Genomic DNA, 26,182 nt, shown 5'->3' on the forward strand with positions numbered 1-26,182 from the left:
ATAATACTCTTTTTCCTAATGGGATGAATTTAGAAATGTAAAGTTATAAAATTATAAAATTATAAGTTTATAAATTTTGTATAATAAAAGTATTTTATATATTTTTTATTTTTATGAAAATTGTTCTATTTATGAGATGGTTTATTTTGGGACATGCTAAACAAGGCATGTTGTTTTTTAAAATAGTTTTTTGGAAAAGTAGTTTTGGCTTTAAGAAGAAAAATATTTAATTGTTTTATTGAAATCAATTAATTATGTAAATTGTTTCAGGATGATTTATAAGTGACTGTATTGTGTATTACATTTATTCCATGAGAAGGTGAAGGCCGAGGTACCAGAATTGATTAAACTAATTTATTCAACACAGTCTGGCTGCTATATTGTTCAAGCGACATTGGTGTTTTGATATTTGTTTCATTTTGATTGTTTAACTAGTGGCTTTTCATGTCATTGAATGCAGCAGCAGCTACACCGGCGGGTGTAGCACACCATGGACAGTCTTTTAATTTCATTTCCATTTGGAAAGAAAGAGAGGAGAAGCTGGCAATGAGCGACCCCTGGGTAGGTGGTCAAAATGATTGTTCGGTCAAATATGAGGAGCTGGAAAAGGCTATGATCAAGGAAGTCACCACTTTTTATGATCTACGTTTATTGGAAAAATACATCAGTTGCAATATCACACCAAGGGGTCTTAGAATCGAGCGTTTACCAGCTTATGAGTTCATGGAGGAAGAAGCTGATTTATCCACTGAATGGAAAGCGATTTCTCTGAGATGCACACTGAGTTGGCTTGGGGTTCTCGTAAAGAGAAAAGAAAGGACACCTGACAGAGTCCGCTCCACTATTTTGGAGTTGCAGAAGGCACTTATCAGGGAAAGTTCAGAAAGTACTTTGAAAAGACACATGATAGATATTAAAAACAGAGTCATGAAAGTAAAGGCGGAGGTTATACAACGTAAAAAAAAGAAGTTTGTTCGGGACACTAATGATCATGAATCTGGTAAAATATTTTCGTGGCAGTACAGCTTTAAGAAAGGGTGTACCATGAAACGAATGAACAGAGGGGGCTTCAGGTCTAGTGCTTCGAGAGATTCTTCAGTCTCCTCAGCGGAAACGGATTCTACTAGCAGGAAAAGTGTTTCCTTTGAAAATTTGAATTTGGAACAGGCTTCCGGTTCTGGACCGAATGGAGGTTCAGTAATTCCAACCAGAGTCCCACTCAGAACAAAGGGCAAGGCCGGCATTTTCAGGGGAAGGGAAGAAGAAGATGAAGACGTCTCTTCCGGTTTCGGATCTTACAATGTTTCTGAATCCGGACTTATTACTTGTTCCTCATATGAATATGGACAGATTAATTTTTCTAGCACTAACTTTAACACAGGTGAGAATTTTTGTATAGTAAATTTATCGGATTTTGTTATAACAGATAACATTAAAAATGTGTTATGCAAGGGCACCAAATTTGTGCCAACGAGGTTCCCTTCTTTGGCAGATATAATGTTAGAAGCCAAAGAATTTTGTAGGAAACTGCACTTGAGAGCATTTTTTGCCAACAGGTCTGAAAATTGTGATGATAACCAAGATAGTTCTGTATTAGATAGTTCATTAATGAATATGTCTCTTCATGAAAATGATATTATTGATATTCACATGGAAGATGAATGTTTTTGTGTACTTCTGGTTTTGAATATAACACTGGATATGGAAAGTTTGATGTTCCCAAAGTTCCCTATCAAAGCAATTTTGTTCCACCGAAGGTCAATGTGGCGATTAATGTTTTTGAAAGAACATTGTTCAAGCAAATAGAGATTGAATATAGGAAATACAGAATGGGCAAAAAATCATATAATTTGAATAAAGATGAATGGTTGGCCCTGAATAGTTTGAGGGGGTTAAGCAATCAGTATGTTTTTACCCAGTCTGATAAGGGAGGAAACTGGGTTATTTTGCCCAGGGAGAAATACAACTTTATAGCTTTAGGATTGTTAGTGGAAAATAATACATACATTTGTTTGACCTCAAATCCTATAAAGGAATTCAATCCAATGTTGCTAGAACTATTAGAAAGAGGCGAGCGCCTGGGGTTTTTTACATAGACGGATGTTAGGAAGTTATACATTAAAAATCTAAAAAATGCTAGGCTTTTTATTATTCTAAAATTGCATAAGGATTTGTGGAATCCACCAGGTCGTCCTATTGTATCTGGCAGGGGTGCCTATTTACAAAATATAGGGATCTTTTTGGATTCAGTGTTAAAATGTTATCTTTCTAGGGTTCCTGCTCATGTGAAGAACACCAGGGAGGTTAGCCTGGACGTAGGGGGAACGGTTTGGGAACATGATTTTTATTGGGCTAGTGTAGATGTTAAATCATTGTACACTAGCATCAACAAAATATGGGGGCTTGAAGCTGTTAGCAAAATGTTGGGAGAAGGACCAAGGACTTGTTATATCATCAGTCTTTTGGAATTTTGTTTAACACACAATTGTTTTGAGTTTGAGGGCAGGTTTTTCCTACAGAATGAGGGCACAGCAATGGGGGCCCTGTATGCGCCTTCTTATGCAATTTTATTCATGGCCCATTTTGAAAATTTATTTATTTATCCAAAGAACTTTTTCCAGAACAAAGTCGTGAAATATAAAAGATTTATTGACGACCTCTTGTTTCTTTGCAGGGGGGTCCCATGCGATTTTGAGGAATTTATTCTGGAAATAAAGGATAATCCATGTGGCCTGGACTTTACTTATAATATAGGCAGGCACAGGATTCAGTTTTTGGATATAGAACTTTATGTAGGATCTGACAATAAAGTGCAATATAAGCCTTTTCATAAGGTTATAGCAGCTAACAACTTTTTGCATGCATCTAGCATGCATAGTATTTATCTCAAAAATTCCCTTCCATTAGGAGAGTTTAAACGAATTGCGACAAATACCTCCAAAATGGATAGGATGAGTACTGAATTTAATAAAATTGAGACAAAACTCATTGCAAGAGGTTATTCTAATAATATAATAAAGGAAGCTAGAGAGCATGTTGAATATGATTTAGGACTGAGGGGTTCAAACAGAAAAAGGCTTATACATAAAACAACTTATTTGGAGGAAACTAGGGACCAGGTTTTGAGTGTTAGAGGGGATGCATATGAGGAGAGTATATTTTTTGTTAACAAATTTTCAGATTTTTCTAGTATTTTAAGGAAAGTAGTATTGTCACTGTGGCCTATCATTGTTGGAGATGATAAGGCAGGAAAATTGTTTCCTAACACAGTAACATTTTCCTATGGTAGATTTCAAAATTTGAAGGAAATATTAAATACTAGAAGCAAGTTAACAAGGAATAGAAAGGTAGGGACTTACCAGTGTGGGAGATGCAAGGTTTGTGCTAGAGTTAGAAATTTAGATGGAACAAAAATTAACAACGTGAGATATAATGCTTTGGAATCTTTTGATTGCAACTCTTCTGGGGTGGTTTATATCATAGGGTGCAACTGTGCAACCCAGAAATGGTATATTGGACAGACCAGAAGGAGAGTCAAGCTCAGAATTCTCAAACATTTGGGAGACATCAGGAACAGGAGGCTTGAAAGTCCGGTGGCCAGTCATTTTTGCGAACAGCACAGGGGACTTTCTGATGGGCTAGTTTTTTGTGTTTTAGGTAAACCAAATGATGTGGGTGACAACAATTCAGGTTTTTATAACAGGTTGTTGGAAATGGAATCTAGATTTATTATAAATTATAATACTCTTTTTCCTAATGAGATGAATTTAGAAATGTAAAGTTATAAAATTATAAAATTATAAGTTTATAAATTTTGTATAATAAAAGTATTTTATATATTTTTTATTTTTATGAAAATTGTTCTATTTTGAGATGGTTTATTTTGGGACATGCTAAACAAGGCATGTTGTTTTTTAAAATAGTTTTTTTGGAAAAGTAGTTTTGGCTTTAAGAAGAAAAATATTTAATTGTTTTATTGAAATCAATTACTTATGTAAATTGTTTCAGGATGATTTATAAGTGACTGTATTGTGTATTACATTTATTCCATGAGAAGGTGAAGGCCGAGGTACCAGAATTGATTAAACTAATTTATTCAACACAGTCTGGCTGCTATATTGTTCAAGCGACATTGGTGTTTTGATATTTGTTTCATTTTGATTGTTTAACTAGTGGCATTTCAAATGCTAGGTTAACATGCCTGGAGTGATTGACTCTCCTGCAGTTTTATTTATGAATATTTAGCATTTCCATCAGGGCCAGGTCAGATGCTGCCCTGTAAGCCAGGCACAGGAGACCCCTTAGGAACCTGTAGGAGACAGAATACAGTGCTAGGACTTTCAGTCTTTCAGCATAAGACTTGTTTGTGTACTCTGTAATTTCTTGGTGAGAAACCTCTCTATAAACAAACTTTTTCATGTACTTCTTGAATGTCTCATCTAACAGCAGTTGTTACTAGGATAATTCTAAAGTCATTATTTTTAAACATTTCAGTAAAAACTACAAGTAATACCCAGCCATGCCAGAGTCCCCACTGTGTGATACCTTAACACTGCTCTAGTAGAGGCCTATGGGATATATGCATATGACCCTTAAAGGCATACCAGTATGGCTACATGAATGCTGAATGCCCATTAGTTTTTACTGTTTAAGTCATTATAGGTACATTCTGGTCAATGAAGCCAAACCCTGTTAGCTGTAGACATGCATGTTTCAGCCTTTTTTGACCTTGTCATTACAAGATATGTGAATTGTTTTCAATTTTTTTTTAAACTCAGGCATTCCACTTAGAATTATCATCAATTACTCTACCTTAGGCAGTGGATGCATCTGTGTGTTCCTCTGAGCTTATAGCCTCCACACAAACAAATATACTTGGTACTTTTCATCAGTGGAACTGCATGTGCAGCCCACTTTATCTTTCACTAGAGTATTACCTTAGCTTTCTCAAACCTGTCCAACTCTTTTTCATCTTATCATGTCATAGCAAATGGCAGTGGACATTTCTTGAAAACTGCATTCCTGTAAACTAAGCTGAAACCGATCCAGAGAGAGGAAAGGAATTATCATAGTGGGACATTATGAATAAAATACAGGATGATGAAGTAGAAGGCATTCAGGAATCAGCTTTTCTTAAAAAGAAGTCATATACAGAGATGGTAAGGCAAAAAGGGAACAGAGGGAAAGCAGTGAATAAAGAACCTGTAGTAAACCAGAAGAGAAGATTTACACTAAGAATCAGTAGCAAGGAAGAAAAAGAAGTGGACAGGTATAAAATTCGGGACACAATTTTATATCACCCCTGGGGAAAAAATCATCTAAATTAAGAGTTTTTATTAAAGTTAATAAAGAAACTTCTTATGATACTATCTTTGAGAGTGGGCATATGATTGATAAAAAAATGTGTTCCATGGACTTCATTTGTATTTAATATTCAGTTTGGAACAGAAGTAGAAAAGGAGACTTTAAAATATTTAATTGAAATGTGTAAAGAAGATATGCACATTTCAAAGTCTATGATAATAGAGGACTTTTGCTTGGGGGTTGGGACTGTAATACGATATTGAAAATGGTAAAAGAAAATGTAATACACATTCCTAGTATAATGTTGATGGAGATAGGGACATTGTTAAATATTGGGATCAACCCAAAACAGATAATTTAATTAGTAACTGTAGCAGAAGGAAATGTTATGTATGTGATGAAACAGGATTCAATGCAAAAAAAGGCGAAATGAAATGTTATAAATGTAACAACACTGGTCATTTATGGATGGATTGTAGTGATGAGTTACAGAGGACAGACATAGGTGTAAGTAATAAACAAGAAGAACAGATTCAGATAAACCAGGAAAATGAAGAAAAAAAGGAAATTAAACAAAAAAGAGGGGGATACAATGAAAAAGGTAATAAATAAAAGGATAGTGAAGAAAATTCAGAATTTGGTGAGGATGAAGATATTAGATGGATTTTAGTGAAAGAAAAAAAGAATTACATTGGCAAAAGAGTGAGAAAGAGAAAAAGGAAATTTATAGGGGCTAACAAAAGAAAAGAAGTTAGGAAAAAGATGAAAAATTTAATATCTAGATAAAATATGCGTAATACTAGGAAATATGACATTTACAGAACTGTAGTAATCAATGTTAATATAAAAATTAGTAAGAAGATTAAGTATGTTAGAATGGTGTGAATATTTTGATAAAGATATAGTAATATTGGAGGACATTAAGATCTTTAACAGAAGAAGAGAGAATACAAATGGAAAGTTTATTGGGAAATAATATTGTTTGGAATTTGAGTAAATGAAGAAGGAAAAAGATTAGTAATACAGTTATAGAAAGATCATATTACTATGAGAACATTTTATAAAATTGGTCTAAATGGTGGATGATATTTAAGGAAAAATATTAAAAAAAAAGTTTTTCTACAGTGGCAATATGATGTGAGAAAATTAGAGAAAGAAAAAATAAAAAATACATATAATGATCCATTGGAAGATTTAGAACATAATGACAGAAAGTATTTTGACAAAGAAACAGAATTATATGAAACAATTCAATAAAAAATACAAGATTTGTTATATAAGCAAATATATTTTACAAGGAAAAAAGGAAGAAGTATTGAGCTACTTAAGTAGATTAATAAAGGAAGAGGGTAGTGTAATGAGAAAAATAAAAATGTAAAAGGAGAAATAGAAATAACTCAGGAAAATATTGAGTAATGTACTGCAATAAGTACAATAAATGTTTAAAGAAAAGGAAGGTAGTGAATAAAACATGGAAAGTAAAAAAGTTAACAGAAAAAGAGAATAAAGAATTGTAAAAGGAGATTTACTTAAATGAACTGGATAAAGTATTAGGACAAGTAAATATAGATTTGGCTGTAGGACCTGCTGGATTATGGTATGAAATGTATAAAAATGTTATGGACTGGAAAAAATATTTTTAAAGAATTTTAATGAATGACTAAAAGAAGGTTTTATGTGTAAAGAATTATGTAGTGGAATATTTAAATTCATTGGGAAGAAGGAAGATAGAAGACTATTAAAAATGGGAGACTGATAGTATTGAATAATAACAATTATAAGATCTTTATGATAATAATACAAAAGAGATTTGAAAATAACATGGAAGGGGAAGGGTTGTCAAGACTTACTAATTATAGAGAAATTGTGGATGATATTATGAATAGAAAAGAAGAAGTGAGAATTATTATAGGAGACCTTAATAAGGCATTTGACACAATTGGACATGAAATCTTATGGGTAATAATGAAAGAATATAATATAAGTGAGAAAGTTAAGAAATTATGTATGTCAGTGTATATTAATAATAAAGTAAAAATACTTGTATATGGCTGGTTAAGCCAAGAGGTACATATGAAGAGTGGTGTAAGACAGGGATGTCCAATGAGTTGTATACTCTTTGGATTAGTCATGAATGTGATAGTATCTGAAATAATTTGCAAAATGAAGTAGGTGGAGTATTTAACACCTGAAGCATTAAAATTTTAGTTCTGTTAATGTATGCAGATATTATAATAATTGAAAAAACTAAATTTGGATTAAAAAAGTAATACTTTGCACAAATGAGTGTCTAAGGATGGATTTAGATAAAGAGAAAAAGCTAGGGGGTATGTATTTTACAATGAATGAAATTTCTGTGTTAGGTGTAAAATTTGGCAATAAAGATGAAAGTAGAATTCAGTGGAAAAAACAATAGAAGAAATAAAATAAGTTTGTCTTTTCTGGAGAATATATACATTATCATTCAGAAAAAAAAGCTTATTTGATAAATCCAGTACTAATGGGGAAAATAGTATACTTAGCAAGTGTATTTATGTTGCCAACAGTATTTGAAAAGGAATTATTGTAGATAATTTTTTCATTTATATGTGGTTCTAGATTAAGCCCAATAAAAAGAGGAGTTCTGTATGTAAATAAAGAAGAAAGAGGTTTTAGGTTAATTAACCCAATGATATATGCTGCTTTGTTAAATTTGTATAAAGTATTAAAGTGAATACATGAAAAAGATGAGAGATTAGTAGTAAAGCTTTATCAATGTAAGTATGATACATTTGAGAGCATGGTAAAAAGAATAAAAGAGAAAAAGAGTGTATAAAAGAAGAAATAAAATGTTACTACAAAACATATTTGTGATATAGAAAAAAATAGAAAAGTATGGTATAAAAATGTAATGATAAAACATTACTATGTAAAACCATGGGAAAATCTAACAGATGAAAATAGTAAAGCTATAAAACCATACCTTTCAAGTGTACCTCATTATGTGGAACATATCTCATTTGGGGTCTTAAAAAGTTCATGTTCCTCGAAGTTCCACATTGAAAGGCTGTGTCACACATTTAGTGTTAGGATTTTTCTAACTGATATTCATGCTAAATAGAATGAATCATATTAGTTCAGTAAAAGATCATTTTTATAAGTAAAAACAGCATGTTTTAACCAACCTATGACCTTCCTGGTTGAAAGTGTTAGTAAGCCATGAATACATGTTCCACATTTTGCCCATTTGTTCCACATTATAAAGGCTATTGTTCCTCATTTACAAGATGGAAGGTTGAGAGCTATGTATAAAAATAAAAAGCAAATGGTATAATCAGAAAGTAGAATGTCATGATTATTTTTCTGGAGACTGGTAATAGATAAATTGCTAGTAAAAGGAAATATGCCATATAAAAACAAAAGTGCTAGAATATGTTTACATTGTCAAGAAGAAGAAACAGCACAACATGTGTTTTTGAAATGAAAAAGAGTAAAATAGCTATGGGAAAAACTGTGTAAAGAATATTTTTTCAAGATATAAAAGAAGTAGATAAAATAAACATGGATATGACTGAATATGGATATTATAAGAATAGAAGTAAAGAATAAGTTAAAAAAAATAGAAGTTTTTTTTTTATATGGAATGAAAGAATACTTACATCAGTCCTGTACTGGATCTTTCAAAAGCATTCGACACAGTCTCCCAAATTAAACATATCCAGTGACTGCAATCACTAGGATGCTCTGATGCCACCCTAACCTGGTTCACTAGTTACTTGGAAAACAGCAATCTGAAAAATGGCAGAATAACCTCTTTAGCTTTCTTCCAAATAACATAGGAGTGCCCCAGGGGTCAATCTTAGGACCCCTACTATTCATCATTTTTATAAATGACCTACATAAAGTTCACTCTGACTGTTCTACCATACAATATGCAGACAATTCAACCATAATCTGTACCTCCAATAACTACTCTGACCTCCAAGAGTTAACACAAAAAGCCTTTACATCCATAGAACTCTGACTAAACCAGCCACAGCTACACTCAACCCCAATAAATCTAAACTACTCATCTTTGCATCTAAACCTGTTCCCACAGACTTTACTATATTATCCATAAACAAAACCCAAACAGAGTTAGTAAATCAGGCCAAACTGCTTGGAATTACTATTGACAGCAAACTTAGCTTTGACTTGCGTATTAATAACACAATAAAAAAGACTCACTTCAAATTAGGCAAACTTTACAGAAACAAACAATACTTAGACAAATCCATCCGAATAAAACTTTCAAAAAGTCTTCTCCTTCCAGCCTTACTCTATGGGTCTCCTATCTTCACCCAATCTCCACAATTCTTTGCAACACAAACTGCAGTCCTGTTATTATAAAATTGCAAAATTTGCATCAGCCCAACCAAATCACACCCACCATTGCCAGGCCACTAGAGAACTAAACTGGCTAGAATTTGCACATTACCTACATTACACACAACTTACCTTTGCCCATAAACTCATTTATAAACCCGAGTGTTGCCCTTCCCTGAAAAATATCATTGAACCTTATGTCCCATCCAAAAGTCTACGCTCTAACAACAAACACTTACTTAAAGTATCAAAACCTATTAAAAGAGCAGGTAGCTGCCTCTATTCCCATTCCATGACTAAGCTGTGGAATGCCCTCCCATCATCAGTTACAGAATTAGACAACATAATCTCCTTTAAAAGAAAACTAAAACAACATCTCACTGATAACTCCAGCTGCATGTGCAACACATATCCACAGCCTCCTTAATCTAGCAAAACTGTTTCACATAGCAAATATACTTATGTATATTTCATACTGTTATACCATATGAGTTATCCCTAATCTTTAGTATCCTGCTCCACACAATTGTACAACTATCTTAACACATTTTCTCTTCTGTCACTTTCTACTTTTAATACTACCATTAAATATCTGCCACCTATAATCTACATATTCCCACCACCGAGCTATAAGATTCTAACGATATCTATCCTACCTTTAAGTCTCTAGTTCTGCCTTCCCACTACACTTGCCTTTCCCTTTTCCTACCCCCCCATAACAAATATATATTGAACTGTATTGTTAAATACTTCTGTTTAATCTGAGCTGTATTGTTAAATAGTTTTATTACTGTAGTGTGCCTTTTTACAACATATGTGCTATTTAGATAGTTTTCTATAGTATTTCACTTGCTTTCTAAGTAATTGTTTCTTTACAAATTCATGTAATAATTTTCATGTAACTTGGAGCTTTTCTCCCTGGGCCTCCACTGAAAATGGGTCCCAAAGCCCAGTAGACTTTCCCAGTCAACAAATGTCAATAAATAGATAAATAAATGAAATTATGCTTAATGGTAAATGGATTTTAATAATGATAGATGCAGCGGGAGTGTTGTTGCCTCACAGCAAGAGGTTCTCCCGTTCGATTCTCGGCTGGAGTGCGAGGAGTGCCTTCTGTGTGGAGTCTGCATGTCCTCCCTGCAGTTGGGTGGGTGTTTGAAAGAAATGCATAAATGGGCATGCCTTGGTTGAACATCTAGCTGGCACCTCGGCGTTCATGAAAATCTACTGCCAATCATTAGCAGACCGGAGTTCCGCTGTGGCAACCCCTTACTGGGAAAAGCCGAAAGACAACAACATTAAGTTAAATCAGATGGTGGTTGTGGAAAAAGGAGTGGGGGTCTAATAGAGATGAAAATTGAGTATGATTGTAAAGGAAATTATGAACATGTGTAAACACATTTGTATATTTGTACATATGCAAATATTCTGTAAATAAGGGTTATTTTAGTATATAAATAAAGAACCTCTACTCTTTTTGATAAGTGCCATGATATGATTTATATTCAGTTCAGCTACCACAAACTCGGGTTTAAAGTCTCATCAGAATGAGTACAGCACCCTTCCTCTGCCTTACTACAATGTCAGTATTGGGAAGTTAATAAATGTACCTGGCATGGGAATGGAACCCACAGTTTTCTGCACCAAAAGTGAGCATGTTACCTGTTGAGATACTGAGAATGTAAATAAAAAATTGTTAGCTTTCCAGCCCCCTTCAAGAGAAACAGCTCTGATAAAAACAAAAACTGTACCAAACAAATGCAGCAACATGAACCACCTAGTACTCCATCTCTGCTTTGCTGAAATAACACCAGTAGGGACAGATCTGAATGTTTTGAGGTAGCACCCTTCCTCTCAACTTAAATGGTCAAGAATTCTGGACATAATGGGGGAATAAAATCTGAAACAATTTTTGAATACTACTCTAATTCATGTAAAATTGTTAACAGAATGAAAGTTCTTGCATCAATATGCATTTTTGCCTGACTGTAATCATGAATTTTTTACCAGAAAATCAAAAATGTGATGAGGTACAGGACAAACATTTGAACCAAAATCAGGGGTATTCTGCAAAAATAGGGATAGTTGAGCGGTATAAGTAGCACTCAAAAGGGAATGTCTGGTTACAATAATCCATTCCAGGATTTGACTACTTTTTAAGATGTGCTGAATTTTAAACGATGAAGTTATAATATTCTAAATGTTATTATAAGTATGTATGAATAAGTGTCAGCAGAAGAATTTAAGAATTAGTAGGTTTAATGACCAAGATAATTATATCCTTAAATTGTTAAGCTGAGACATCTTCATTTTCAGCCATTTTAGTGTGGTTTGACCTGAGGCATCTTCGTTTTCAGCCATTTTAGTGTGGTTTGACCTGAGGCATCTTTATTTTCAGCCATTTTAGTGTGGTTTGACATCACCGTAACATCCAAGGAAACAAGAAGAAGCAAAAGAATTAGAGAAGCTGCAGCTGTAATCAACTTTCATTCTTCGAAGTATACAACACTATACTTCCTCTCACACATGGAAAAAATGGTCAAAATGTGCAACACTTACTAACAGCTAAGGAGGGAGCTCATGGCACGGTTAAAATGTTACTTTATATTTTTTATACCACTACCCATTTTTTCAACCATTAGAGAGTCTCAAGACAAACAGCTCAAGTTGCATATGTCCAAGGCACTAGATGGGCAAGCCAAGCAACCCCACCCCCCACAACAAAAACACAAGTAACTCCAGTCAAATCAAGCACTACAGGTAAGAACAGTCTTGCAATATCATGAATTTCATAGCATCCATAACATCAATAAGCAAAAGAATTAAACAACCTACGGCCACAGTCAACCGTCTGTCTTCAAAATGCAGAAGATTACACTATCTTGCATAATGTGGAACCAAAGAATAAAATGTGACACACCTTCTAACAACTAAGAAAGAAGCTCATGCCATGGTTAAGCTGTGTGTTTTAAGTTCTTTGATACCCACAGTCTCTCTTTGCTTGCAAGAATAGTCAATTGGTCACAAAATGAAGTGTTCCTTCTACACTATTTTTAAGACAAAATGTTATACAGCAGTTGTAATATATTGTTTTAACACACACTTACTAACATCCAAAGGGTAATAGCCTTGTTTCCTAGAGTCACAATGTCTATCTGCAGTCTACTCCGCTCATTGTTAATGACCGCTGTCTTCCAAGCATCACTGATGTTCTCTAGATCTTCTGTAAGGCCCAGAGTCATTGCCCTTTCCTTCCATTATTTTATTCCTTTTTTATTTTTCCAGGTTTAATGATACCAATCCACATGCTGGCAGTTCCCTAAGTCCCAACACCCAATGGAGCAATAGAACTTTGGCAAGGCAGCACCTATTAGGTTGGGAACTGCCTAGCTTGAGATTGGCAGTGGTGGACCAATGAGATCCGAAGATGTTTCTCACCATCAGAAGCAACCCTTAGCACCTCACTTTATGCCATTTGAAAGCAGTTAATTAATACCAGTGACTACTCTTTCTCATGTTGTGTCACCACTTAGGAAAGTGATGCCAGAGGTACAAGTCTGAGAAAGTGAGTTTGAAAAAAACTGCTGATGCCCCAGAGCAGGTTCTGCCTCCCCACGCTACTGATATAATCAAAAGGAAAGGCAAAGCTAACACAGCCTGGCAGCAGTGTCACTGCAGAAGCTTCCAGAGTGAGGTTTAATACAACCACAAGCTGCCTTAAGGCTCCATCTTTGAAATTTTCCTCAGCGTTTACTCCTGAAGCCTTCCCATGACTAGGTATTGCCACAAGCCAGTGGAGGCTTTAAATAACAGTTTTCCTTCTTCTAGGTGAGCTGCCCTCCCAGGCTGATGAGCCCCTCCTTCCCAAAGCAACTGGTTTTAAGTCCCCAGTCACCTGCCTTCACCCCCTTCTCCTGTCAGTGCAAATGGTTTCACTGGGCTTAGAAATTAAGCCATATATGAAGGCCAGGAGCTGGACTTGGGTTATCAGAGGCTATTGGAGATGCATGCCAAGGGAGCATTTTATAGATAATGGGAGCTTACCCTCACTACCACTCCAAGTTATGGCAACCCTTGAAATGAGGATATGCATGCACACACACACACACACACACACACACACACGCGCACACACACACACACACACACACACACACACACACACACACACACACACACACACACACACACACACACACACACACACACACACACACACACACACACACACACACACACACACACACACACACACACACACACACACACACACACACACACACACACACACACACACATACACACTTGACCATCAGTTACAGCCCCTTGTACAACTGTCTACATTCATATGTTTGCTTAAGATAAAAATGAATAAACAAATATGCCATAATCGAGAAGTGTATTTCAGCTCACTACTATGAGAAGCATCCTGTGCATCCCATTGCATGCCTGCCATCCCCTCCCAAACTCTTAGCTCAAGAATCAGAGACAAAGACCCAACAATGAGGAACAGATTTTAAATCTCCCTCTCTTATATGTGAGGAAAGTTACATTAGCAAACATTTTCTGAAGGCCAAGGTCTGAAACTCACATGCCTAACATTTAGTGACTGTCCCAGAACAAGTTGCCACAAAGCCACACATTTTACAAGGAGCAGACCAAAATAATTCTAAATTTCTTTGTTCAAGAATTCTGGGCAAAGCCCAAAATAATTGAGAGAGAGTCCAAAAGGGGCAGATTTTAAATACTAATTTTAATTTATTTGTTAACACCCCTGGGATCACTTCATTGGCTCTGCTTGACAGAGGATCAGTTAATTAATCAATGGTGGTGAAAGCCGACACACTCTGGCTAGGCTTCTAAATGCCCTCAGGCAGATAGCCTAGTACCTACCTATGAACCAGGTAGACCACTGGAGAACTTTTTCTTTTTCCGGGTGACCCAGGAGTGCTAAGGGAGTTACTCACAGACAAACCATAGCGAATGGTGGTGAGAGAATTCAGATCCTGCACTTCTGACTACAAGAAGCAATTCATTAACAGCTCTGAGCCGGATGCAAAAGTTAAGGGAGTTCTAATAATTCATGTGGAGGATTAAGCCTATCGCTCAAGGGTCCAGGGTTTGATTCTCTAACTGTATAAAACAGAGCAAGTCCTTTAATCAGGAAAAGCTATCTAATGTGGACATTTCAAGTACACACACACACACGCGCGCACACACACGCGCGCACATACACACACACACACACACACACACACACACACACACACACACGCGCGCGCACGCACACACACACACACACACACACACACACACACACACACACTTTTTCATACTTACAGTTTGCTTGTGCTTGCATCCTTCTCTTCCATTAGTTATGCTCATGTCTTTGCTGTTGTAATTCAAAATAACCATGCCATGAAGAAACTGGATCTCTGTTGATGCAAAAACCATCAATGTGTAGAGAAATAGCAGCTTGTAAAACTGGAACTACTTTGGCAGGTAAGAAATGTCAATGTTTAGGGAAACTTGTTTGGGTGAGTTTGTTTTACTGGGGCACACACTTTCACAGGGAGGGGCATGTGCCCCCCTTGTACTGCCACTGACTGTAGACAGATTTCTACATTACGGATACAGAGGTGTACATGGAAACAGTATACAGATAGACAGGGAAAGACCAGGGGATCATTACAGGGTTTTCCTTTTGTTTATGGGGAAGGGGTTCATATAAGAGATGCAGAATGTTGTGTCTAATGTAGAAATCACTGATATTTGAATTATAGGGCAAAATATGGAAATGCCTGAAGCGGAAATACAGAATGTTTAATCAAGTAAAAAAAAAGAAGCATCCTTCTGATAACCAAAAGTTGTGAATATAATGTAAGAATGCCAGTAATATGGGAAAAGTAATACACAGGAAATGTTTTAGGTGGTATGTGACACATACACACACACACACACACACACACACACACACACACACACACACACACACACACACACACAACATTTTATCCATAGATATTCTACATAGTCTGGGGCCTTAAACTGTTGTCGAAGGTCAACAGTGAGAGAATCTCCTTGCTCCAGTTTTGTGTTTCAGTACTTTTATATCCTGCTAATATTTACCTGCTTAAAGTTGCATTCTGTGTCTTCCCATCCTGCACTAATACATTAAGCTTCTCAAATATTTCCTTTGTTGGATTGGATGCCTCTCTAGCTAGCCTCTCATTTCTAGCACAGAGCTAGCCCTACCCAAGGACATTTATCCACGACTGGAAGAGGAGTGAAACTGTGAGTAACTAGCTTTAAAAAAATAAAGAAAGAGAATTATTTTTTTTAATTATTTAAATTCTGCTTAAATATTTGAGTTGCTCTTAGTAACCTGTGTATTAATAATACTTTGTACTTTTCTGCTCTGTTCCATCTGATTGCATTTTTAAGTTTGTTCTGGAACATTAGTCTTGTATTTTTATTAGCAGTTGTGGGAAGATAGTGTTTCTAAAAACATTATTGATACATAAATTTTAAGCTAACTTGAGAAAATCCTGGTATTCTTAATATTACATATTAATATAACAACATTTTATAATTATATAATATATATTTTATATTAAATGTTATATTAAATGTTGTGTTTTTAGCCTTTTAATATATATAATGGTACTGTGGAAGTTAATATTCATTTACACAATGCTTTGATCTTGTTGACAAACTATGATAAACTGATAAAGTACTCATATATGTAATATTAAGAATACCAGCACTTGATTCCAGTGTTTTTTAAGATAGTGTTTCTGCTTTACTCTGCACTTATATTTCCACAAGTAGAATTACTTGTAAAAGCTATCTGTTTGTATTTTAAACCCTGCTGGCCATACCTGTCAACTGTCCAGATTTTCGCAGAATGTCCAGATTTTTGCCTCATATTTTTGGTCTGTTCCTCATAAAATTTGCATTTTCTGCCAAATTATTGAAGATTGAAATCACTAAATACAACTAAATAATGACAGACATTTGAGTTTTAGACTTCATATCCTTCAGAAAATACATAGTAATACAAAACCTGTTATTCTAGCAACTTTCTAAGTTTATAGGAACAATATTTAAAATCGGTCCCTATTTCGGGCCTTTGTCCCCTCCCAATTATTTCTGGCTTTGTCCAGATTTCTGCCCTGAGAGTTTGAGAGGTATGCTGCTGGCCCTTAGTCTTGTCAGCTAATTCACAATTATGGCATAACTGTGTACTCCTGTGAAATTTTGAGCCTTAGTCATTTAGTATTGCATTTTTTCCATAAATAGTGTTACTGGTAAATAGGTGGATTGGACACTCTAAATTGGCCCTAGGTGTGAGTGCGGGCATGTGTGTGCCTTCTATGGAAGGTTGGACGCCGGGCTGGCAACTCGACACTGTAAAAACTCCACTGCCAATCATGAGTGGACAGGTGATCCACTGTGGCGACCCCTAACCGGGAAAAGCCAAAAGAAGAAGTGTTACTGGTAAATTTCTGAATAGTCTGATGCCTTAAACTGCAGTAGAAGATCAATACGGAGAGAATTGTCTCTGTTCCAGTTTGTGCTAAAGTGTTTTTATATTCTGCCTATCTTTTACCTGCTTAAAGTTGCATTCTGTGTCTGCCCCATCCCCCATTAATACATTGAGCTAAAGTTTCTGAAAGAGCTGCAATACTGCTTTTATTATTGTGTGCTTACCTGACTGGGCTGTGGGTACACCTAGTTTAAAACTTGCTTTTTTCTGCTTGTATGCAAGTCTCTCATTAGTCTGAGTCTTGACTCACTTATCCAGAGCTACTCATCATTTGGCAACAATGCCAAAGAGTTTAAGAGATTTTGCTTGCATCTGAAGCCATCCTTGGCAAGAAAAACTAATTTAAGTATTATTTTGCACTTGTATTGTTTCTTTTCATTGCAGTCTCAAATATTCCTGTGCTACTTATTGTTTTTCCTGAAATTGCTTATAGTTTTAACCTGCATGTTTCCACTGCTGTAAGCATTACTGCTCTGCATTTGCAGTACTCTAAATACACTGTATTGAATGCTTTCAGTGCTTTTAGGCATCAGTTTTGTCATTTTACATTAAGAGGGTCAAAGTCTGCACTCTTGTGGCAGGAGAGGGCTGATTTCACCTATCTGAGCTTGGCCTGTAGGCAAACCAAGTTAAAAACTTTTTTTCTGCTTCTATGTAAGGCTTGTGTTTGCTTTGCACAGTGCTAGCTAGTCATGTCCTGTATGTATGCAATCACTAGATGTGACACTTTCCCCTATAAAAAATTACCTTTGATATTTTCCACAGTCCTGTACTACTGAAGGAGCAGCTAGTTTGCACACTGAGTAGCATGACACATTTAGTTAGTTCTAGATTACATTATTACAGCACTCAGAACTATTGCTGCTCAAACAGCAACTATTTTTCACATTGGGCAGCGTCACGGGATATGTTAGCACCCATCCCTCATCCGGTTGCAAACACCCCCTTTTTTCCCTTATAAAGCACATGTTAAGGACTTGCAACCATGGATAGGCATTTTTCTGCTATCCCTGCATCTAACTTGGTGGACATGGGTATTCTGAGGCAATGCAGCAACTGCCTTATGTACAGTGACAACCATTTCATTCTGATACAAATACAGTATGTGAGAGATGTAGTTACACAATGTCACTGAAGACAAGACTCTCATATAGAGACACAAAAAATGTCAAACAGGTTGTTAGTGACACACATGCAAGTGTGCGCACACACAGACACACACATACACACACACACACACACACACACACACACACACACATACACACACATACAAAGGACCAGACACATAGACCCACATATGCAGAGGTGTTCACATGCAACTTATCCAAACCTCTCAGACATTCTTCAGAAACTCTGCATGCATAAAAACAAGACAACTCCCACCAAAACACATAAAAATACATCTCATTGTATTTCAACAACCAAGCCCATAAAGTGTAACACCACACAACCCAATGCTGTGGTTATTATGAGACACACTGATGTTCCTCTCACCAGGCTGGATAAGGAGAAGGTTACAGTTAGTTGCCTGTCAAGGGCCAAGATTTTCCAGATCACACAAGCACTCTGGTCATGAAACTACATGTACAAGTATGACTTATTCATAGTCCATGTGGGAGTGAATTACCTGAGATGTATCTCCTAGACTATACAAAGAGACACATGTCTGAGCTCTCAGAATATGTGTCGCAGGCAGGTATGAGCGTAGCACTGAGCAGCATTCTACCATCTCCAAGGATGATGCCACAATACCAACAGAAAATAATCGAGTTTAATAACTGGCTTAGCTAGTGGTGCCATTTCAAAGGGTCCAGAATTTGTCAGCTTGGGAGAATTGTCACCACTAGGCTTTCAGATATTGACCAAAGCATTAACTACCCCTATAGTGCCTTTTTAGGCATTGTCAAACAGACAAGCCTTCCAAAATAGCAAAATCTACTCAGGATAAGCTAAAGGTATTACTATTCAATATTAGGAGTCTCAACAAGAAACTACACACCCTGGAAGCACTCATCACCGTGGAGAATGCTGATGTCTGTGCAATTACTGAAACATGGTTCAAAGTCATGAAAAGTGTCCTGGCAATGCATGGCTATAATGCCTTTCACACATTCTGATCACCAACTGCACATGAAAGGACAAAAGGTAGAGATGTATCCACCTACTTAAAACATAAGTCCACCTCAAGACTGTTCAAACAATAGGACATGCTTGAGCTACTCTTTGACCAACTAACTATAGGAAAAATCCATTTCTATATTCTTGCTAGCTATGGGTGCTGCACCATGAACCAGGTAACCCATACATCATACCTGAATTTATTAGAATCACTAACTATTCAGCCCAATATCATATTCATGGGTTATTTCAACTACTCTTCCATTAACTGGGAAGCATGAACGACCACTAACATGCAGTCTCAAAGATTATTAGACTTTGTCAATGTAAATGCCCTGGAGAATCTATTTTGCAATCCCACTAGCAGTACGAATATCCTAGACCTGGTTCTCACAAATATGGGAAAGTGTTACAACCCCCAGAGTGTGATGTCCTCAGTGTTTAGATCAGATCACAAAGCAGTCTCCCTTGAAATAAATATAAGACTAGAACCCTCACCTAACCCTAAAACCTTTAAGAACTATTCAAGGGCCAACTACCTTCTATTAAGTGATGGCATAGCTATTTTACAAGCTCCCCCAAATCCAAAAAGCACAGAAGCTCATGTGGAGGCATACACTAATGTCCTGTATGACCATATAAACAAATGCACAGAAACAGCATACTAGACCAAAATAAGCCTAGGACAAACCGCAAAAACAAGCCACCCTGGTAGACCCTTGTATAAATAGGTTGTAAAACAAAAGAAACAAAATCCTGCCTAGAAGTAAGACAGAATGTGCACAATAGACTAAAACCTCCCTCATTAGTCTAAACAAGCAAATCAGGGGACTAGCCATGATGCAAAACATATCCTCCTAACCTTAGGGTAACCATAAGGCATTTTTCAGTTATATCCACAATCTTAAGGACACCACCTGACAATGTGCAGTATTAGTTGCAGATGGCATCACCTATGCTAAGCCAGAAGATATAAAAAATCTGCTAGCTGATAAATTCAGCTCAAATTTCACCACCTCCAGTTACCTCCCAACAAATAGCCTGCACCATTCCTCTACCATCACCAAAGAACAGGTCACCACTACAATCTCTAAAGCTAAATACATGGCTTCAGTGGGTTCTGACAATATCCCAAGATGCCTGTTAAACAGCTTGAAACAGGACCCATCAGGCCCACTATGATCTCTATTTAACAGCAGCCTCCAGACTGGCTTTGTTCCTGTGGAGTGGAGGACAGCAACAGTCATCACCCTGCATAAAGGGGGACCATTAATATACTTGGGAAATTACAGACCCATAAGTTTGACTAGTCTTATATGCAAGGCCATGGAAAGAACAATCATGGACCTGATAAATAATGACATAGGAAACCTCCAAACACTGGACTCAACTCAGGCCAGCTTTGTCAAGAGTTAGTCATGCCTGTTCAATCATCTGGACTTCTTTGAGAAAGCCACTAGGCCATGGATGAGGGTAACACAGTGCTTACTGCCTACTTTGACCTGCCTAAGGCATTTGACACAATTTCTACTCATGTACCACAGATAAACTCATTAAACTGCACATAACCCCCTACATCACCAGATGGATAGTCATGGATAGTCATGGACAGGACACGTTATTAGAGTGGGTGAATCCAGATCCAGCAAAAGGCCAGTTACTAGTGGTGTGCCACAGAGATCAGTGCTGAAACCTCTCCTGCTTGGAGTACACTTCTCTGAAGATAAGGCTAATGTATAAGGCCTTTGACTGACTAAGTTTTTGATGACTACAAGTTGAATGCAATCATTGAATCCCCCAAGGGTCTGACTCAGACAAATGATTGGTGCCGGAGTCATGGCCTAAAACTAAATGCAAAAAATGCATAATAATACCCTTTGGGAAGTCAAATACCCTGCAAATGATAACATTAACAGTACACCCCCCCTAAAAGTGGACTCAGAGGTGAGAGCTCTAGGTACACAGAAGACTGAACTTTGACTGCCATGTGTCCATATTAGTGATGAAGTCTTTCTATGTGACACAGCTTATAAATAAAGGCATAGCATCCAGATCCAACGAAGTTATAGTCCCACTGTACTCAGCCCTCCTCAGACCAATAATCAAGTTCAATGCACCTTTTGGCATGTATTTGACCAGGCACTTGCAACATCTGGAGCAGCCACAGAGGTTCCTTACAAAAAAAATACAAAGTGTAAACAACATGTCCTATGTGAACAGGCTAAAAGCCCTATCCCTTTACTATACCTCCTACTGACTATTAAGGGGTGATTTATGCCTAAGCTACAAGGCACTGACAAATCCAGTCCTGATGGAACTGTTACACATTTGTAAGATAAACTGCATGAGGGTCACCTGATCTAGGGGTATAAACCTGCTCTGTGACACAAACATAACAGTCTGGAGAGACAGATATGTGTCTCAGAGATTACCCCTTCTCTGGAACAGACTTCCTATTCACGTAAAGCAGACCCCTTCCCTGAATCTCTTCAAACGCTGTTTGGATCGATGGATGGAGAATCATAAATTCACTCATGGGGTGGCTCTCATGTCCCTTATGGATGGAGCAGTCTGTAAAATATTCAAAGGCATAGGCACAAACCTAAGCCATCCTCTAGCCCTTAGAGATTGAAAATCAGGTAAAATTTGGGTAATAATGGCTAGGCTTGTGAGGGTTCTTAGCTGATAGCCTAATAATCTCCTATGAACCTGTATAAATATATGTTATATTGTCGGCATATTTCATTGCATCTACAGTATATGAAAAATTTATTTTGCTACACTAATAATTCTAAATTAAACTTGTCACAATATAATTTCTACACGACCTATTAAAAACAAACCTACTAGCTTAGATCAATCTGATACCAAACCACTTTGCACATTACCAACAAAATGAATAACACTACCTGACTGCAATCTCCACCTCCACCTACAAGAAACACACACACACACACACACACACACACACACACACATATATATATATATATATATATATATATATATACACACACACACACATACACATCATGCAAACATCCATGCTGCATTCGACTGTGTGCAACTATAGCATTTAATTGACAAAACCATAAGCTGACTATAGGTGCAGCTAAATCTGTATTTGACAAAAGTAACACTCAAAATGAATTGCAACTATATATGTATATATAGCATTCATTCACTGAAAAGCAACTCATTCTAATCATAAATAAATGCACACACACACATACACACATATCCATAACCCCCTTTTGCTATTTTCACAGATAAAGTGTCACTTCAAAAGTAACCATCACCTAGAGCCAGTGTTCAAAATATATATAGATAGATGCATGTGTGTGTGTGTGTGTGTGTGTGTGTGTGTGTGTGTGTGTGTGTGTGTGTGTGTGTGTATGTATATGTGTATATATATATATATATATATATATATATATGAAAAATATGTATATTTTTATAATGACATCTATTATTACTATAATAAATTGTAACAAAAAGGCACAAAGTATTAATACTTAGGATTTTATAATAGTAAATGACATTTAGTGGTCAAAATAGCTAATTACTGGTGTTCATTTTAATCAAAGATTTTACAGGACACCCAAGGTGATTATGCGCATTTGCTAATATATGTTCATAACTTTTGCCATATGAAATTATGAGCTTTTGATGTATCTATCTAATCAAGATCTATATGAAAAGCAGCCTTTTGTTGGTTCAGCTTTAAGTATTTCAGCAATTTCTATCTATCCCATGCATTAATATGTACTAGAGCATCTTTAATAAAAGGTTGATTCAAGTGCAAATAACTCTGGCAGCCTAATGACATATGGTACCAATACCATTAAAAGTCAGAGATGTTCGCACCTGTTGACTCTTATAAACTTGGTCTAGTCTGAGAAAAAGAGAAAGGTTTCTAAATAAATGTATAGATTAGAGAAGAGATGAAAGGAGATAATGTCAGTGCAGCAGACAGTCAAAGTCCTTATTATGGTAAAAACAGCAGAGCCGATTATCAGTGGTCAGTCAAAGAAGTCTGGTGGTTCTAACAACTTTAGTCATGGAATCATCAGACGAATACACAGATAGGTTTTATGTTTTAGAGATGGCATGGTCCCATTCTCACTCAAGGGATCCTTGTAGAGAGAAAGTAGCACAGTGATGTTGTCATTGTACAGATATCATCTGGAAGAGTTCTGCATACATAAAAATGATAATTATTTCATAATATAATAAATAGAACTGCTTATTGAAATTAACATAGTGAAAATCTGGCAAAACTATTGAGGTTGTATTTATGAAAAACAACCAAAGCGGCAGATAAATAAAATCACAAAACAACAAACAATTCCACTAAAGCCAGTAAAAGAAATACTCTCCAACACTGGTCTAGATTAACTATGCACTTTTGTTCATTTAATGTAGCCTTGAACTTCTTCAGAGATAAAAAATGCATAATCAGACCTAACATTTAAAATGAAACAAGTAATGTACTCATGCAGTAAAACTCTATGAAGCAATAAATGCATCAAAATTATACCACTGAATGCTCTATGCATTGTTTGGTTAGAAAAAAACTTTTGAACAACACAAATCATTTCACATTTTTTGTGCTAACAGAAAGCATTTTATATTAATAGAATCATTAAGCCCAGGAGGTTTATGAAACAATTTTATTCTGACTGTCCCAGGATATTAAATTTGAAGCGTATTGCAAACCATAATCTATATTTGTTTTGCACTGACAGTTTACAACCTATTTAAATTAACTTGCATTTAATTAGGGATATGGCTGCTATCACAGTGCTTTTAAAGGCATCACATGTAAGGGCGTAGCATAATAGATTATATATAAAAAGAAGAGATACTTGTACCTGAATTAACTTCATGTCATACTTCAATTTACAACTTTGATGAGCATTCTTTTTATTTTACAGATCATTGAAGGAAATGCCAATGCATATGACATAATTGTAAAGGATCTGGAACCACCTATCATAGCCAGGTTCATCCGGTTCATTCCAGTCACAGATTACTTCATAAATGTCTGTATGAGAGTGGAGCTATATGGATGTGAATGGTTAGGTAAGTGAGGTGTTAAATTTCAAATGAAAGTGTATAAAATATCATCAGTAAAAAGTTACATGAGCTTAGGACTGTTTTGTCAGAGCAAGTAACGAGTAACTCACGTTTTACAATGCAAACAAAATGTAATGTGCACTTGTCTTGATTGTAGTTAGGTGTTTCCAGCATTCTCATTAGTCTGTCCTACTTCTGCTCATCTTGAAATTTAAAGTAGTACTGCATCACTCCCTAATTGGGCATTAAGGGTAGCCACTACAGAGAATTACAGCCATAGTTAAGGACAGTTCAGTGGTTTTTACAACATTTTATATCTGTCTGTATCTTTATATCTGTCTATCTATATACATATATACATGTTTTCATTTGTTCATGTTTTATTCTCAGCCCTTCATCTGTTCCCAAATATTTATACACTCCCTCTTGATTAAGTTCATTAATATCGCATTTCCATCCCAGACTGATATCTTCTTGGTGTTGTAGCTTTCCTTTTTTGTGTGTGTGTTCCTTTTGCACATTTATCAAGACCAAATATCATTCTTATATCAGCTGAAGAAGTTTTAATCATAAGTAATTGCACATTCAACCCCTCTTCTGATGAGCTGTACAATTTTAAGTGATCTACAAAAAGTAGATTAAAAATCTTTAAACAAGGTTAGTTTCTCAGAGCCAAACTGTAACAGCATTCTAATCTGTTGAGTGTAATGAGTTAAGGGTAAAACAAAACAACAGGAGTGACAAAGAATCATCCTTGAACATCCCCCTTTAAATTTTTATACCTAGGATAACTTGCCCTTGACATGCTTCAACTGCAAACTGATTTGCCACTGTTTCTTGGTCAATGTCATGTAAACTGATCAATGTAGGGTATATCTTATACATCTGTAAGCATTCAATTATCCATGAATGTGGGATACTTCCAAATGTTTTTTATAATCTGCCCGTGTCATACTTAGATTCTTATCCTTTTTACAACTTTCTATTATGGCTTTATTTAGCAACAAATGATCCTTTGTTCTATATGACTTTCTTTTATTACCTTCTCATTCTATTGCCGCAATGGATTTTTTTCTAAATGACTATAAACTTTGTCTGCATCAGTTCTAGTATATAGTTTGTATATTACGGGAAGGTAAGCTATTGGTCTATAGTTCTTAAGATGGCTTGCAGGTTACCTCTTAAAGAGGAGTTATCATTTTTCCTGAAGTCAGGTACTGAATCTGGGCCCAGGGTTTTTCAGTCAGGAGCTCTTTTTTTAACTTTGTCTCAGTTTCACTGGTTGTCATTTCATCCTATTTCTTATCCTCTACATTTCAAATGTCTTACTATTTTTTTTTCTATCCATTCAGCAACTTTTTTATGTTCAACAGTATCTTCATAGATACTTCAAAATGTAGCTACTTCTTATTTTGGTGGTGTTTCTATTCTGTTTGTTTTGTTTCCCAAATTTTCTACAAAACGTTTTTGGTCATTAATGAATTACTTATATGTACTTTCCCTTTTTATATATCTGCCTATCCTCTAAGTTTTTCAGCTTGTGTTTATATTTTTAGTTTATTATTGGAAGTAGTGAATCCTGGTTTGTTTTAATACTGTGTGTTGCTTTTATCACATTGATCTTTCTAAATATTTTTGATGATCTGTTCTCTTTTCTATATTCTTCTAACAGTTCCAATTCTTGTCTTAATTGCTTTATAGTTGTCAAAAACAAAGAAAGACCAACTCCAGCTGAAGAGTCCTCAGTAAAAGATAAAATAAATAGTGTCAAACATCCACTTCATT

The 26,182-nt window shown here is 35.9% G+C and overlaps 1 protein-coding gene across 2 annotated transcripts in view; it reads left to right on the top strand.

The window, feature by feature from the left end:
- Positions 1–26,182, top strand: part of DDR2 (discoidin domain receptor tyrosine kinase 2) — a 1,067,915-nt gene that overhangs the window by 708,049 nt on the left and 333,684 nt on the right. For both annotated transcript variants that reach the window (XM_044085379.1, XM_044085380.1), the window contains one exon: positions 24,256–24,403. In XM_044085379.1, coding sequence (XP_043941314.1) covers positions 24,256–24,403 — 148 coding nt within the window. The remainder of the gene's footprint in view (positions 1–24,255; positions 24,404–26,182) is intronic.

This window comes from Protopterus annectens, chromosome 10.part0, assembly GCF_019279795.1.
Source record: "Protopterus annectens isolate FY-2018-M chromosome 10.part0, PAN1.0, whole genome shotgun sequence".
Lineage (NCBI taxonomy): Eukaryota > Metazoa > Chordata > Ceratodontiformes > Protopteridae > Protopterus > Protopterus annectens.